The sequence below is a fragment of the Macaca thibetana genome, chromosome 15, assembly GCF_024542745.1.
Source record: "Macaca thibetana thibetana isolate TM-01 chromosome 15, ASM2454274v1, whole genome shotgun sequence".
Classification (NCBI taxonomy): domain Eukaryota; kingdom Metazoa; phylum Chordata; class Mammalia; order Primates; family Cercopithecidae; genus Macaca; species Macaca thibetana.
The window spans coordinates 41,803,710-41,820,933 of record NC_065592.1 but is presented as its reverse complement, the minus strand read 5'-3'; the positions used below and the strand labels follow the sequence as shown (position 1 = coordinate 41,820,933).

The 17,224-nt window shown below is 48.4% G+C and overlaps 2 protein-coding genes across 3 annotated transcripts in view; both read right to left on the bottom strand.

The window, feature by feature from the left end:
• Window positions 1–17,224, bottom strand: part of TRIM14 (tripartite motif containing 14) — a 131,646-nt gene that overhangs the window by 25,322 nt on the left and 89,100 nt on the right. Inside the window, exon 2 of the mRNA XM_050762190.1 lies at window positions 6,141–6,379. Within this exon, the coding sequence (XP_050618147.1) occupies window positions 6,141–6,347 (207 nt within the window). The 5' untranslated portion in view covers window positions 6,348–6,379. The remainder of the gene's footprint in view (window positions 1–6,140; window positions 6,380–17,224) is intronic.
• Window positions 7,760–17,224, bottom strand: part of CORO2A (coronin 2A) — a 71,889-nt gene continuing 62,424 nt past the window's right edge. For both annotated transcript variants that reach the window (XM_050762160.1, XM_050762161.1), the window contains exons 8-12: window positions 16,291–16,387; window positions 15,083–15,195; window positions 14,647–14,737; window positions 13,043–13,317; window positions 7,760–11,391 (exon numbers count right to left, since the gene is read on the bottom strand). In XM_050762160.1, coding sequence (XP_050618117.1) covers window positions 11,260–11,391; window positions 13,043–13,317; window positions 14,647–14,737; window positions 15,083–15,195; window positions 16,291–16,387 — 708 coding nt within the window. In that variant the 3' untranslated portion in view covers window positions 7,760–11,259. The remainder of the gene's footprint in view (window positions 11,392–13,042; window positions 13,318–14,646; window positions 14,738–15,082; window positions 15,196–16,290; window positions 16,388–17,224) is intronic.

Below are 17,224 nucleotides of genomic sequence, written 5' to 3'. Positions count from 1 at the left end.
TCATAAAAGTCATTTTGTATGTGATCAAATTGGTTAAAATAAGAAGGAAATGGCTGGGTGCAGTGGCTCATGCCTATAAGCCCAGAACTTTGGGAGGCCGAGGCAGACAGATCACAAGGTCAGGAGTTTGAGACCAGCCTGACCAACATGGATAAATCCCATCTCTACTAAAAATACAAAAATTAGCTAGGTGTGGTGGCATGCACCTATAATCACAGCTACTCAGGAGACTGAGGCAGGAGAATCACTTGAATCTGGGAGGTGGAGGTTGTAGTGAGCAGAGATCACGCCACTGCACTCCAGCCTGAGTGACAGAGCAAGACTCCATCTCAAAAAAAAAAAAAATCAGAAGGAAATGGCTGGTGCGGTGGCTCATGGCTGTAATCCCACCACTTTGGGAGGCCGAGGCAGGTGGATCACCTGAGGTCAGGAGTTTGAGACCAGCCTGGCCAACATGGTGAAACCCAAAATTCCTTATGAAAGTGCAGTGGCAGTGAGACAGTTCATGCCACTGCACTCCAGCCTCGGCAACAGCAGCGAAACTCTATCTCAAAAAAAAAAAAAAAAAAAAAAGAAGGAAATTTTTAATAAGTTTTTCTAAAACTTAAGTATTAATATCAAAAGTACACTCATGTAAGGCCAGAATCTGGGCTCCTGTGTTGGAACAACCACTGGGTTTTATCAGAGCATTGATCTGCTCTTTAATAGAAAATGGTGAGAGATTATTGAAGGTTTATGGAAATCTTACCTTGTGTAGTCAAAACTGACTGAGATTGGATAATTGATAATATACTAATACATAAGTAATTTTTTTCTTTTTTTTGAGGCAGAGTCTCACTTTGTCACCCAAGATGAAGTTCAGTGGTGCAATCTTGGCTCACTGCAGCCTCGACCTCCCAGGCTCAAGCAATCCTCCTGCCTCAACCCCCCAGGTAGCTGGGACTATAGGCACATGCCACCACACCCAACTAATTTTTGTATCTTTTGTAGAGACAGGGTTTCACCATGTTGCTCAGGCTGGTCTTGAACTCCCGAGCTCAAGTGATCTGCCTGCCTTGGCCTCCCAAAGGGCTAGGATTATAGGCATGAACCACTGTGCCTGGCCTAAAAGTAAAACTTGTTTTTCTCCTTTGAATAAAAATGTAATGTAGTATTAATAAGAGACAGTGAAAGATGTTATTTGCTTTTGCATAGATGGCAAAGAAAAGGTAACAGGGGAGAGTTTGTCCCATGCTGTCTTTTGTAGGTCTCTTGATTGAGAACTGAATCTCCTTTATCAGAGTGATTGTTGCTTTTTGAAATCTTTGAATTATCATTTTGGCTAAATCAGTTACCATTATTTTGTAGTGACCTGTGATTCTATTTTGATCATGTATTTTAAACCTTTCTTATTTTTATATCAAGTGTTTTAAACCTTTAATATTTGAGATACTTTCCAAAATTAAATTTTAAATTCAAAAATTAAGTCTTTTTGACCCAAGCTAACTTGGGCGTAACCAGAACCCCTGGAAGTCCAAAAGAGACACATTAGGCTTATTTGGGATGTCAAAGTCATATGGGAAATATTGTCAAATAAGAAATGCTGTTTCTTTGAGTTATATTTATAAAAGTGTATTACTAATGTGTTCCAAAATTGTATGAGATTCCTAAAAGTCTGATATGTCTTGGTATATGTTATCAGTATGTCATTATCATAATTATTATGATAAACTGTTGTATGCCACACAAATAACCAAATATCCTAGTCAATTTCATCTTTGACCGTGGCTATTCTAAGCCTTTTATCATCCATAGACAATTTTTATTTTACTTTGATTCTTTTTAAAAAAAGTCATTTATAATCAGCTACAGCCCAAAATTTGCTTCTTCTTTAAGGATATTTTTGAAAAAAATCCTGACAAGTACTCTTGAATACAGGTTTCTGGTAACTTCAGAGATCATACCACTGGACTAAGTAAAAACTTCCAGAACTCTAATAAAAACTTGAGGCATTCATGAAGACTGATAACCCAACATCAAATACAGCAAGAATTATTTACATGGGACTAAACTGATAGAAGATAAAAGTGATTTTTATGATTTAAAATATTTGAAACATTGCTGATTCTTTTTATATTGTTTTTCAGTAAAGAAAATTTTTTCTTTTGTCACAGCAACTGGATAAAGTATACTTTTGTGAGCAAAATTGAAATATTTGTCTTTCTCTTTATCTGATTTCTCCAAAATTTGCAAACTATTTGTATTTATTTTATTTTTTATTTTCATTTTTTAAATTATTATTATTATTATTTTTTGAGACAGAGTCTTGCTCTGTCACCCAGGCTGGAGTGCAGTGGCACAATCTCGGCTCACTGCAGCCTCTGCCTCCCAGGTTCAAGCAATTCTCTTGCCTCAGCCTCCCAAGTAGCTGGGATTACAGGTACATGCCGCCACGCTTGGCTAAGTTTTCTTTTTTTCTTTTTGAGGCAGAGTCTCGCTCTGTTGCCCAGGCTGGAGTGCAGTAGTGCAATCTTGGCTCACTGCAACCTCTGCCTCCTGGGTTCAAGCAATTCTCCTGCTTCAGCCTCCCGAGTAGCTGGGATTACAGGTGCCCGCCACCATGCCCAGCTAATTTTTGTATTCTTAGTAGAGATAGGGTTTCATCATATTGGTCATACTGGTCTCAAACTCCTGACCTCGTGCTCCACCCACCTTGGCCTCCCAAAGTGCTGGGATTACAGGCGTGAGCCACTGCACCCGGCATAATTTTTATATTTTTAGTAAAGACGGGGTTTCACCACGTTGGCCAGGCTGATGATCTCCAACTCCTGACCTCAACTGATCCGCCCACCACAGCCTCCCAAAGTGCTAGGATTACAGGTAGGTGAGCCACCGCACGTGGCTATTGTAATTTTATGACAATATAGTTATTTGCATAAGTTCAATAAGAATATGTTTTCTTTCATAACAGGCCACATTGGAGACTCTGGTAATTTTACCAAGGCTTTTACTGAAATGATATATCTTCATATATGACCAGACTGCTTTGAGGAACTGAAGTTGACTTTACAGAGCCATAAAAAGACCCTTGGTGGCCAGGCTTGGTGGCTCAGGCCTGTAATCCCAGAACTTTGGGAGGCTGAGGTAGGTGGATCGCTTGAGTCCAGAAGTTTGAGACCAGCCTGGGGAACATAGTGAGACTCTGCCTCTATTAAAAAATGTTAACAAGAATAAAATAAAATACAATAAAAGGGGGCCCAGCACTTTGGGAGACTGAGGTGGGCAGTTCACTTGACTTTGGGTTGTTCAAGACCACCCTGGCCAACATGGTGAAGCCATATCTCTACCAACAAATACAAAAATTAGCCAGGAGTGGTGGTTCACACCTGTAGTCCCAGCTACTCAGGAAGCTGAAGTGGGAGAATCACTTGAACCTGGGAGGCAGAGGCTGCAGTGAGCCAAAATTGCACCACTGCACTCCAGCCTGGGCAATAGAGTGAGACCTTGTCTCAAAAAAAAAAAAGACTCTTGGAAAGACTGGACTGGCTTGGTACCTTGTCTACACAGTTCCCTTACAAGGTTCCCAACCTTGTGGTAAGTAAAGAATGTCACTTTCTGACAGGTCTAGAAACCTCAAGATATTTTGGAACCTTGAGAAGAGAAGAATTCGCCCAATGTGTGTGGGTATCACAGGCATAGTCTGATGGTAAATCCTTGGTTTGGCTTTTTAGCTGTGAGGCTTTTAAAAGTCAAATCCAGGCCAGGCATAGTGGCTCATGCCTATAATCCCAGCACTTTGGGAGACTGAGGCAGGAGGATCACCTGAGCCCAGGAATTCTAGACCAACCTGGACAACATGGTGAAACCCCATCTCTACAAAAAAAAAGTACAAAAAAAATTAGCCAGGTGTGGTGGTGCATGCCTATAGTCCCAGCTACTTGGGAGGCTGAGGTAGGAGGATCGCTTGAGCCTGGGAGGTGGAGGTTGCAGTGAGCCAAGGTCATGCCTTGCACTCTAGTCTGGGTGACAGAGTGAGACCCTGTGTCAAAAAAAAAAAAGTGAAATCCAAAATTCCTTATGAAAGTTCCAATAATGCAAATTATCAGGCCAAGTATACTACTAAAACTTAATTTGCAAGTAAATTTGTCCTATCAAGACTCATTTTTGCTAAAAACAGGGAACTAGAGAGAGAAAAATTACGTTTCAGAAGAAAATCTTAGCACACCTGTTAGTGCTGCACACCTGTTATTCCTGTTATTAGATTCCAGCCCTGGCCATTGTTTCCGAGTTTTTATTATTTTCCTACAATTTGGACTAAATCCTGAATTATTTCCTGGCTACAACAAGGAAGGTTGTAGAAAAAGTTTTAGAAGCCAATTCCTGGATTTTAAAGAAGGCTTGGGATTTTCTTCATGATGTTTTTAGTTGACTCTCCAGTGGAATAGGTTTGGTGTTGTTCTGCCATAGAGATTCTCTTTTTCTATTTATTTATTTATGACAGAGTCTCACTCTGTCACCCAGGCTGGAGTGCAGTGGCATGATCTCGGCTCATTGCAACCTCCATCTCCCGGGTTCAAACAATTCTTATGCCTCAGCCTCCTGGGTAGCTGGGATTACAGATGTGTACCACCACACCTGGCTGATTTTCATATTTTTTAGTAGAGATGAGGTGTCACCATGTTGGCCAGGCTGGTCTCGAACTCCTGGCCTCATGTGATCCTCCTGCCTCAGCCTCCCAAAGTGCTGGGATTACAGGCATGAGCCACTGTGCCCGACTGCTTATGTCATTTTAATGTAAATTCTTGGTAAACAATTTAGGAACTGCCTCTTCTTTTTTCCTTAAAAACTTATATGTAACTGCTGCTAATCAGAGTGGATAGTCTCGGAAATTTGAATCTATGGTCCCAGTTGGCCATCCTCAGGCTTTAGGCTTGGATAAACTCTGTACTTAATCCTATTTTCTGAATCTTATTACTTCAAGTTGACAGTAGGTAGTGGGTAGGGGAATGGACAAATGGATGGGTGAGACTCTTCAGCCAGATCTGTGGAAAGCAGCCTTGTTAGTTCTGAATAGGTTTTTCAAGCAGCCATTATTATAATTACAGCCATTTCATAAGTTAAAAAAAGGAAGGGTCTGGTGGCAGGGACAGGTCTTGAGCCCACGACTCCACTGGATTGTCCCCCATGATCCCCTTTTCACCTTGGAGTTCCACGGTTGTCACAATGTGGTAGTCTGGAGTCATGCAGTACCCGGGAAAAGCTCAAGATGAGGCCGAGTTCATCACAGAAGACTTCTTGGAGAGGGAAGTGGTAGGATCAACATCTGTCAGACAGGAGGGCCTACCATGCCCAGGCTTCATGAAACCCAGAGAGAGAGAAGGATTTGAGAGGAGCCACAGAACAAGTCAGCTGGAAAGCTGGAGCAGGAGCCCAAAGTTCCTGGGCACTGTTAGGATTATACCTGGGTGAGGTTCTATGGTGACAATGGCTCTACTGGGGGCATCTGGCTAATGGAGTCCTGGGTTCAAGGCCTGACCCTGCCTCCAGAGCCTTCCTCTTGTGGCCTATAAAATGGCCGTAATAATAATGGCTCACCCAAGGCTGCCACGAGTAGGAATGGGAGCGTCTGTGTGGCCGGGGAGGGGAGAGGAGGTAGGTAGTGACAGCTGAGGCTGCTCCAAGGGCAATCAGCCGTCCTCAACTCAAGGTTCACAGGCCCTTTCTATGGATTGCAGATTGAGTAAACCCGAGATGTCTGTGTGGCTTTCTTAGCTACATAGGGCTGTTGATTAAGAGGGAGAGTTTGCACCTCTGTTAACTGGAAGGCAGACTATCTTCCAGCCCAATGGCAGTGTGGTGGATCGGCCATGGTGGACACAGTCAAGGACATCTGGGTACCAGCCTGGGCTCCCAACCTCTCACTCCTGAACCCACCTTTTCTGAAGCTCAACTGATGGCTTTGGCTCGCCTTTGCCCTTCCTTGGGTCTCAGTCTCCCCCTCTGAACTTTCGATCGACCGCTTAGACGCCCTCTGGGGCACCTTTGGTTTCCAGGTTGTAACCCGCCACTGGCCACGGTCAGGTACCTCCCCTCCTCGGCCGTTATGCCTGGACTGGCTCCCCCAACTCCCGCGCGGCGAACCCCGTCCACACCGTCCCCACCTGCACGTGCACCGCCGCCTCCAGCGCCAGGCCCACCGGGTGGCCACGGTGCGCGCCCAGCACCGGGCAAAGCGCGCACACACAGCGGTGGCAGCGGCGACAGAAGAGTTCAGCTATGCGGTCGCCATGCTCCGGGCAGCGCCAGCCGCATCCCTCGACAAGCTCCGACCCCCCAGGGGTCCGGCTGCTAGCCGCCGCGCCCGCCATTCATCTCCGCCACCTCCGGCTCCCCGGGGCACGGGGCGGGGCTCCCACGGGAAACCGAAACCTCGGCCGTGGGCGGGGCGGCTCCAGGCCGGCCGGCCGGCCGCTGGGAGGATGACAGCCTGCAGGGAGCATCCTCCGACCAGCAGGGTGCTCCCTCTGCCCGCCCAGGCCAGGAGGTGGCCTCAGCAGAAATGGGAGGCTCCTAATAAGCCAGCCGGGAGAGGGTGGGCTTCCTGCTTAATGACGCTGGATCACTAACGCCCAGAAAACTGCAGCCCTGGTGATGGGACCAAAGTTGGCTGGACCTTCCAGGGGTGCTCCTCTCACTTTCCCTTGATCCTCTCTTGCCCTTTTCCCGGGAAAGATAATCATTCCCACAACTATAAGAAACCTAGTCAAGCTCAAATAACGACACAGAGATTCTCCAATTGAGTTTATTTCGGACTGAGCAGAAGGATTGCAATTCGGGAATAAATGTGCCATGGCACCCAAGGGGTAGAGGCGCGGAGTACGCAGGGAGGCAAAGGAAAGTAGAGGCTTTTAAAAGCAGAAGGAGGAGGATTGCATACATTGTTTTAAAATAATAATACTTGATTACAAGAATTAATACGGGTGGCTTCAATCCGAAAGTTGAACAGGCAGTTGCTGGGCAGATGTCCTCATATCGTGGCTTTTGTGCAATGCTGTGGTTCTTTGTGCAAGGCTGCAGTTTGGTAATTCCTGTTACCAGGCAAATCGTTGGTGAGGGCCCCCCACTTCATGGCCTCCCAGCACCCTTTAGTTATTTTGTTTGAGACAGGGTCTGGCTCTGTTGCCCAGGCTGGAGTGCAGTAGTGCGATCAAAGCTCGCTGCAGCCTCTAACTCCTGGGCTCAAGTGATTTTCCCACCTCATTCTCTGGAGTAGCTAAGACTACAGGAGCACCATTTAGTTTGATTTTGACATAAGTGACTCTGTTTTGGTACTGACAACTTTCACAGACACACCCCCACCCCAAATTCCAGTTGCCCCCAGGCTCAAGTCTCCAAGCCCACTTTTAAAGCCCTTGGCTCTTTCTTAAGATCCTTGGTCCCCGCCCTGCCTACGCTCCACCCTTTGATTTTTCAAGACTGGAGGACGTGCAGTTTACCCTGCTTGGAACATTCTTCTTCCCAAATGCCCTTTGCCCTGAGTATTCCAACTTATCCTGCAGATTTCTACCTTACTATCTTTGCCTCCAGGAAACCTTCCCTGCTTCTCCTTCCAGAACAGCCTATGTTTCCCCTATCCTGGCCCTCCCCATTCCCCCAACCATGACTGAAAACTGGAGAGGGCAAAGACTGTCTGTCCTGCCTGTTTTCCAGCTTGGTGTCTGACTCCAACAGTAGATAGTTAATTGGTATTTGTGGAACAAATCAAGACAAGGAAAGCTCCTTGTAGTAAAATGTCTGGCCAGATGTTTATTATTTTGTGACATTATTTCCATCGCACATTCCACATCTATTTATTTTCACTTTTATTTATTATTATTATTTTTCACAAAGGTACAAGGAATTTCAGAAACAACATTAAAACAATCATTCAAACTGTTTCAGGCACGGTTTCAATTAAAAGCATAGATTTGATTTCTGACTTCCTGTTTCCTTCTCTGATACAATCTCAAGTTTTGTTCCAGGAAGCACAATTACGGTAGCAGTAAGATGGATACCCGCCAAAGCTCATCTCCTAGTGCTGTCCTCATTCTCAGAAAGTTCCTGAGTCAACAGAAAGGGGACGCCCGGGGTATGGAATAAGGAGATGAGGGCATGCTCTGCCAACTGGCTGGGCCCTGAATGCGCTGGGCGAGTTCCACTACCTCAGCTCAAGAACATAAACAAAAACGTAATTTAAAAAACAGATGGTTTAAAAAAATATCTGATAAAAATTACCTATCCCTCTCCCTTGCTGTGAAATAATTTAAATAATTTATTCTAGATGTAAAAATTAAAAAAAAAAGTTTGTTCAAAGACACCTGTGTCCTGTTTTTAAGTGTGCAGTCTGGGTCCTTTGGGGTGGAGAGAGCTGGCCAAGGAATGGCGCTGTGCAGAGGCATACCAGGAAGCTCTCTGGATGCAACCCCACCTCTACCGCTTGGCAGTCAGCGACCTTGGCATGATGTTTCTTCACTTCTCTGAGGCTAGGTCTTTGATTCTGAACATGGGGCTTGGAATACCTGCCTAACCTGTGTTAGAATAGCATGTGTCAGTGAGTGGAGGTGGGAGGAGTTTGTAAACTGTGAAGTGCTAGCCACACAGGTGGGAGAGGTAAGTCTATCCTGTAGAGCTCTGCTGCCCTGGCAATGCCTGGGATTTGGCCTTCTGTTCTGGAGCACACTAAGGCAATCTTGGCTGGCGCATCAGACGGGAGTGAGCCCCAGTGACTGAGTAAATGGAGAATAAGACAAGGAACATGAGCATCTGGCCTGTGCAGACAGACAAGCAGAATAAACCATGGCTAAGGAAGGGGCAAACAGGGGCGCTGAACCCCCATTGTGCTGCAGCTGCGGTTCCCAGAGATGTTGAGGGAGGGCTTGGGACAACACTTCTAGACTTTTAAGGAGCCACCAGCCAGGACTTAAGAGTTGAGTCCCAGCTCCTATCTGGAGCTTGCTGTCCTCTTCATCTTGAAATAGGTACACATGCAGTCTTCCATCCTCACTGTCCTGCAGATCACCTGTGGAGCGTATATGAACATACAGGCCCTACTCTGGAGATTCAGCTTCAGTTGGTCTGGAATGTGGCCTGGGCATCTGTATTTCCTGCACGCTCCCAAGGGGATTCTAATGTACACAGCTTGGGTTGAAACCTACCAGGCTGGATGGCCTCCTGCAGTCCCCATCTCAGCTCCCGAATCTAATCGCCCTGTGCAATGGAGATCATCTGCCCCTCCTTGGTAAGGATGGACCAATTTCACTTCTAATCATTCCCAGTCTCTTGGTGGACTATTGTATTGACCACTGAACTTTAGAGTAGGGCTCGGAACACAGATTCACTAAGGAGGGACAAATAAAAGCTTTCAGGCTAGAAGGGAACTTTGGGACCATCTGGTCTTACTTCTTTACCTCGTAGAGTCATTTCAGAAGTCCTCCTGGTTAGGTGGCCAGAGGCTCTACTGGCATGCCTCCAGGGATGGGGGCCCCCTACCTCCTGGGGCACTCTTCTGTTAACTAGGGCTGAAATCTGCCCACATCATCCTGCAGGAGGCAGGCTGTGTACCTGAGGGCCTTGGTGGTGGCAGTCAGCAGTCATGGGCACAGCTCTGAAGTCTGCATCCCTCCATAAGGGACAGCATCTACCCACATCAGGCTGGTTTCTGGTTGGAAAGGTTGGTTTGGACCTCCTGCCTGTGTTGTAGAATTGGGTTGAATGCCCCTGGCCCCTTGCCAGTGTCTGTTAGTTTCTGCAGCAAACCCAGATCACCCCATAGGTAGTTTTCCCTTAGGTCAAGGTTTCAGGTGGCAGATCCTGCAGACAGCAGCTTGTTCCAGGGTACTCCTTGTTCAGATGAAGAAACTGAGACCAGAGAGGGCAGGACTTGCAAGAGGTCACTGAGTAAGCTGGGGCACAGTTGAGGGCAGAAGCAACAGATTTCTACTCTGTGGGCTGAGAACTGCATCAGACCCAAAACAACAAAAAGACAGACCCGGAAAAACAGGATCTCAGCCCAGCCCTGCCATGAAACAAATATCACCTGCTTCTCTCTGGGCCTTAGTTTCCCCACCTGTAAAATGAGGAACTTGGGTGAAATCACTAGTTTTCAAACTTCTAAAAATTTTTTTTTTTACTAGCAGAATTGTTTTTCATATTAGCCCAACATATAAAATAAAAGGGAGCTATCTGGTTGGAACACAGTGTGGGGAAGGGAGACACAGCCTTCCTGCTTAGTCTCCCCCTATTCTCTCTCTCTCTCTTTTTTTTTTTTTTTTTTTTTTTTTGAGATGGAGTCTTGCTCTATCACCTAGGCTATAGTGCAGTCCACAATCTTGGCTCACTGCAACCTCTGCCTCCCAGGTTCAAGCAATTCTCCTATCTCAGCCTCCTGAGTAGCTGGGATTACAGACACCTGTCATCACGGCTGGCTAAGTTTTATTCTTTCTTTTTTTTTTTTTTTTTTTTTGAGATGGAGTCTCACTCTGTTGCCCAGGTTGGAGTGAAGTGGCATGATCTTGGTTCACTGCAACCTCCGCCTCCCAGGCTCAAGTGGTTCTCCTGCCTCAGCCTCTCAAGTAGCTGGGTTTACAGGCATGCACCACCACGCCCAGCTAATTTTTGTATGAGATGGGGTTTCACCATGTTGGCCAGGCTGGTCTTGAACTCCTGACCTCAGAAGATCCGCCCACCTTGGCCTCCCAAAGTGCTGGGATTACAGGCGTGAGCCACCACGCCTAGCCTAATTCTTGTATTTTTAGTAGAGACAGGGTTTCACCATATTGGCCAGGCTGGTTTCAAACTCCTGACCTCAAGCAATCCGCCTACCTCAGCCTCCCAAAGTGCTGGCATTACAGGCATGAGCCACTGCGTCTGGCCCAGTCTTCCCCTATTCTCTGGACCACAGTTTGAAAATCACAGACAGGTCAACCGAGGTCCTTCCAGCTCTAGTTTTCTACTGTGTTTCTTCCTCTTGAGAAGTTACAGCTCATCATGGACCCTTAATAACAGAATTCAACAGAAGGCATCGTCTGAAAACAAAGTCAATTCAGAAACTGTTGCTGCAAGAAGGCAAATAGAAAAACGGCACCATGTCCCACTGGAATCTCTTTCAGCGATGGAGAGTTTTGTTTTCTGGTAAAAAATATAGAAATAGTGGTTGTTCTTAGGGGGACCTGTGGTTTGGTTCTAAACCTCCCCACGGAGCCGAGTGGTGTCCCTGAGGGTGAGGAGGGCAGAAGTCTCTGCTCAGAGCTGCTCTGAGCCCATCCGCAAGTTTTTGATCTCCAGTTCCAACTGTTTGGCCTGGACCTCTCGCTGGGTCAACAGCTCCCGGAGCCTTCGGATCTCCTCCTGTTGTCGGTAGAACATCTGCAGTAACTGGGGAAGAAAGATTGGAAGGCAGGATCACCAGGGTGTCAGAACACCAGCTGAAAGCTAAACTGCTATCTGTCTTTGACTCAGAAAGGTGGAGGTGGTTACATTAACACGGCAGAGGGCTGATGAGGCTGTCACTGCATAGATCTTTTACAAACACCTTGTTTTCTTCACCCAGTAAATGAAATTCAAGAAGACTGGCATGTTTCAGATGTATTTTGCCTCCAGAGATCCTCCATGGAATAGAGGAAAGCATGCCTGGCTCTGAAGTCTGGGGACTGGTGTTTATGCCACCACTGAACTGTGTGACCTTGGGCAAGTTATTTACCCACTCTGAGCTTCCATTACTTTCTCCGGGAAATGGGGTCAGAAAACTGCCCTCATCATTATCATAATTGTTGCCGCTGTGCAGAATGGGTGTTAGATGTTGAGTGATGCCCTAAGGGCCTTTGTTATCCCACTGGAACGTTTTGACACCCCTATAAGGGTGGCAGTGCCAGTGTCCCCACTGTACCACTGTGGAAACGGCAGCTTAGAGACATTCAGTCTCTGGGTCTGAGACCCTAAATTAGTACTCAGCAGAGCCAGGATCAGAATCCATCTGTGAGATGCCGGCCTCTGTGTTCTTAGCCACTTCAGACTCACTTCCAGGGCTGTTGAGAGAATTCAATCACATGCTATATCAAAGTGCCTACCCCAGGATCTGCCACACAGTAGGCACTTAACAAATGTGGACTTTGAAAGCACAGAAAATCCTATAATATCAGAACTGGAAAAACTTTGATATCCATCAGGTCAAACCCTCTTCATTTTACAGATGGTTTCCCACCATCTTTCTTTCTTTCTTTCTTTCTTTCTTTTTTGAGACAGTCTCACTGTTGCCCAGGCTAGAGTGCAGTGGTGTGATCCTGGCTCACTGTAGCCTCTGCCTCCTGGGTTCAAGTGATTCTCCTGCCTCAGCCTCCAGAGTAGCTGGGATTATAGGCACGCACCACCACACCCAGCTAATTTTTGTATTTTTAGTAGAGACAGGGTTTCACCATGTTGGCCAGGCTGGTCTCAAACTTCTGGCCTCAAGAGATCCGCCCACCTTGGCCTCCCAAAGTGCTGGGGTTACAGGTGTGAGCCACTGCAGCTGGTCCCCACCATCTTTTTTTTTTTCAAGATGGAGTCTTGCTCTGTTGCCCAGGCTGGAGTGCAGTGGCATGATCTTGGCTTACTGCAACCTCTACCTCCTGGTTTCAAGCCATTCTCCTTCCTCAGCCTCCCGAGTAGCTGGGACTACAGGTGCGTGCCACCATGCCCGACTAATTGTTGTATTTTTAGTAGAGATAGGGTTTCACTATGTTGGCCAGGCTGGTCTCGAACTCCTGACCTTGTGATCTGCCCACCTTGGCCTCCCAAAGTGCTGTGATTACAGGCGTAAGCCCCCATGCCCGGCCTCCCACCATCTTTATCTATGCCCATTATTTTGGCATAAGATGGAGCTCACTGCCTGTTTGTTGAATGAATTAACAAAATGAGACAAGCAACCAGGCCAGGCCACACAGATGGTTATTCTCATGCCTCATTTTCTCCCTTCTTCTCAGCCTGGATCTGCTGCCCTCCACCCCAGCTGCCCCATGTGAAAGGCCCACCCCGTTCTCCTTCACACCTCGTTTTCTGTCTTTGGTGGGGGGCATTCGAAAACATCGAAGCCATTTGTCAGCCAGGATTTCTTCTCCTCCAGCCTGTGCTCTGCTGCCCATCTTGGCGTCTTCTCCTCCAACAGGGAGGAAGACCTCCAGCCATCTTCTGCAGCCAGCTTTTCTGCCTGGTTCAAGAGCCGGGGTGAGGCTGGGGCCATGGAATGGAAGACAGGTCTCTCTGCAGGCAGTGGGTGGGGTCTCAGCAGCTCAGAGCCAGGCCTAAGTGACACCAGGATTGGGTCTGGAAGGGAAGCAGAGCTGTGTGAGGACTGGGTGCCCATGGGCAGATGGGCATATAGGGCACCAATGACACAGGCAGCATGCAGAGATACTCAGAGCCATGCTGACCCATGCAACAGGTGTGGGAAATACAGCTACATGTGGACAGGCACAAAGCCACAGAGCAGGGCTACCAGATACAAATACCCACATGTGCCACCCTCGAAGTGAAGCTTGTTTTGTAGGAACAGCACGGTGCGTGCACTGGAGCAGCCCCCCAAGCACTTCAAGCTCACGTGAGACCTTGCCCTTCCTTTGTAAGGACAGTCCCACCCACACTGCACCCCGCCATCTACCAAGTCCATTAGTTCTCTCACCACCTCCAAGAAGCAGGGGAGGCTGGCATCATGGCTACAGATGAGGAAACTGAGGCCCAGGGAGCAAAACCTACTTAAGGTTATCCAGAACTACGACTTGGCACTGGTTCCCTGTCCCCCAAGGCAGAGGCTCTTCCAGTACACCAGGAGGCCCACTCAGCCACTGGGGTGGGGGTGAAGGAAGTTTGGGGGGTGGAAGGGAGAGGGAGCGGCTGGGGTGGCTGCTTCCGCTGGGCTGGCCTTCATGTTGGCAGGAGCAGGAGAGTGGCTCAGGACAGGCAGGGCAGGCAGAGGGACCTGGGTGGGGGTTGCTGCCTGGAGGACTTCTTGGGTCAAGAAGAATCGAAAAAGGCCAGGCACGGTGGCTCACGCCTGTAATCCCAACACTTTCCGAGGCAGGTGGAGCACTTGAGGTCAAGAGTTTGAGACCAGCCTGACCAACATGGCGAAACCCCATCTCTACTAAAAATACAAAAAATTAGCTGGGCATGGTGGCACGTGCCTGTAGTCCCAGCTACTCAGGAGGCTGAGGCATGAGAATCACTTGAATGCGGGGGTGGGGGTGGAGGTTGCAGTGAGCTGAGATGGTACCACTGCACTCCAACCTGGGCAACAAAGTGAGACTCTGTCTCCAAAAAAAAAAAAAAAAAGAATTGCAGAGCTAGGGGTGGGGAACAGGGATGGGGAGTCTGGCTAAGGTGGTCCAGGCACCCCGCATAGCCTCAGAGTGTAAAGAAGCTTTCCATGGAGCAAAGTCCCTTGAGCTGGAGTTTCCTGAGCCCTCAGGTCAAGCCCCCTGACTTTCTGGACCTGTATGTGACCATGCTACCCACTGGGGACTGAAGGTCAAGGGCATGACCTCTGAGGTTATGAGAGAATAAAAATCCAGGCCCAACCCCTCTCAGTTGCTTGGGGCCACTGGGCACTCCACGTTCCTGCCACATTTGTCTGGGCCTCTCCTCTGTCTTCCTCACCTTGATTCATCCCGCTGAGCCACTCCTGGGCCGTCAGGGAGGGCTGGGCCCCTGCTGTTGGAGGGTATATGTCCTCTTGGTAGGATTCCGACTGTAGGAGAAATCCAGACAGTGAGGAGGGTGATAGGGTAGGCTGCTCAGATGGGAAGGGCCCTTAGAGCTGGGAGTCCAGGCTCTCCCCAACCCCTGCTGAATTGAGGAAACGGAGGCCCAGAGAACAAAGGGACTTGCCCGAGGTCACGCAGCAGCTCAAGAACAGAGGTGGGCCAAGACCCAGGATTCCTGACGCCCACTGATGTCACCCTGCTGTGAGAAAGGCCGCTCTGTGGCTGCCCCATGAATGTGGGCTCCATGCTCTGGTACCTGACAGCCCTGGATCTGTCTTCTCCAGGACAGGTTCCCCACCTCCCTCCCACGCGGTCCCCACTGCCTTTACCCGCCGGGGCACAATCATGGAGATGGGCTCGATGAGGCTTTTGGTTGTGATCAGCTTGTAGAAGCGGAAGATCTCGCAGGAGGACACGTCAAGTCCTCTCTTTGGCATGACACCTGCAGGCAGTCAGGGAGGGCCAAGAGGTTCTGGCTAGCCTGGGGCCACAGTGAAAGGGCCAAAGCCAGGCTGCACACCTGGACCTGAACAGAGGCCAGCCTCCTCCCAGAAAAAAGCTCAGGGACAAATACCTACACTGGACTGGGCCCTATGTTGGGAAACGGAGTTGAATTAATCAGACTCTTCACCTTCAAATATTTAAATTATTTTAGCTAAACTATTTTTTTTTTCTGAGACTCTTTTTCTTTTCTTTTTTCTTTTCTTTCACTCTGTTGCCCAGGCTGGAGTCCAGTGGCACGATCATAGCTCACTGCAGCCTCACACTCCTGGGCTCAAGCGATCCTCCTGCCTTAGCCTCCCAAGTAGCTGGGACCACAGGCATGCACCTCAATTTTTTTACTTATCTGTAGAGACAGGAGTCTCACTTTGTTGCCCAGGCTAGCCTCGAATTCCTAGGCTCAAGAGATCCTCCAGCCTCGGCCTCCCAAAGTGCTGGATTAGCTGAACTTTTATAGGCAGTTTGCTCTGCTTAAGGGTCTCCATCTCCATCCCCACAGCTCCTGTGACCCAAATGCTCTCAATCAAACTACTCCAGATTCCTTTTGAGTAGGGTTAGCATGGTGCATCTTTCTCCAGTCCTTTACTTTTCATCTAGCCATGTCTTTATGTTTAAAGTGGGTTTCTTGTAGATCACAGAAATATAGCTGGGTTTTTATCCTCAGACACACTTAGAAAGGAGCTGAGGACTGCTTCCTGGAGGCTCTTTTAGGTCAGCCCTTTCCATCTCTGCTCTTGTTGCAACTGCTTAACCTTGACCTGGAACATATCCCTCTCTCGCCTGCTGGGCTCTGCATCCTCTTTCAGTTCCTCCAATGTTGCCTCCTCTGAGAAGCCTTCCTTGACTTCCTCCTTTGTGCTGCTGCCCGCCTCAAGTACAGCCCCCATAAGTCAGAGTGTTGCTATGCTGTCCCTCCTTCCGTCTGACTCATCCCTGTCTCCCCAGAGCCAGCACTGAAGCCCTGAGCCCGATTCTCCTTCCTCGGTCTCCCGAAGTGCTGGGATTACAGGCATGAACTTCAGTGGCCCTCACTCACCGATCCCCTTCTGTGGGTTATAGGAGCGGTACTCAGTCAGGTAGCTCAGGTGAGGCTTGTCGGCGCTCACCTCGTAGTAGCGAATGTTGCCATCTCCCTGAGGAGGAGGAGGAAGGGGAGGGTGCGATTCAGAGCTGGATCTCATCAGCTCATCAGCAACCCAGCCATGCAGCAAAAACCTGGCTTTTTTTTTTTGATGATCGGCAAACCCATCTCATTCGAGGGAACACCAGGAAACCGGGGGCCCTGTCACTAAGGCAGGAGGGTGATGGGGGGGATCTTCATCTTATTTTATATTTTGTCTTATTTTTTTTAAACAGGGTCTCACTTTATTGCCCAGGTTGGAGAGCAGTAGTGCAATCACAGCTCACTGCAACCTCCTGGGCTCAAGCCATCTTCCCGCCTCAGCCTTCCGAGTAGCTGGGACCACAGGTGTGTGCCACCGTGCCTGGTTAATTTTTTAGTTTTTCATTTTCGTAGAGATGGGGTCTCACTATGCTGGTCTCACTATGCCCAGGCTGGTCTTGAACTACTGGGCTCAACTGATTCTCTCACCTTGGCCTCCCAGAGTGCTGGAATTATAGGCATGAGCCACTGTGCTGGGCCCAGGCCCTTACTTTAAAATTCAATCCTCCCCCACCATGACCCAAAGCCCACCCTTGTTCCTCTAAGACAGAAGCTCTGGGAAGACAAGTCCAAATCCCGCTCCTATCTGAGGGCAGCAGCAAAGGTCAGAACTGGGGTGGCCTCAGAGGTCATCCAGAAGGTCTTACCATGGGGGACATTTCTGGTTGTCATAATGACTTGGATGGAGGGGGAGAGATGCTGTTCTTGGCATTGGTGGGCAGGGGCCAGGGCTGCCAGATATGGGATAGTCCTACCCAGTGGAGACCTGTTCTGCCCCCAGTTCAGCAGGTGCCCCTGCTGAGAAACA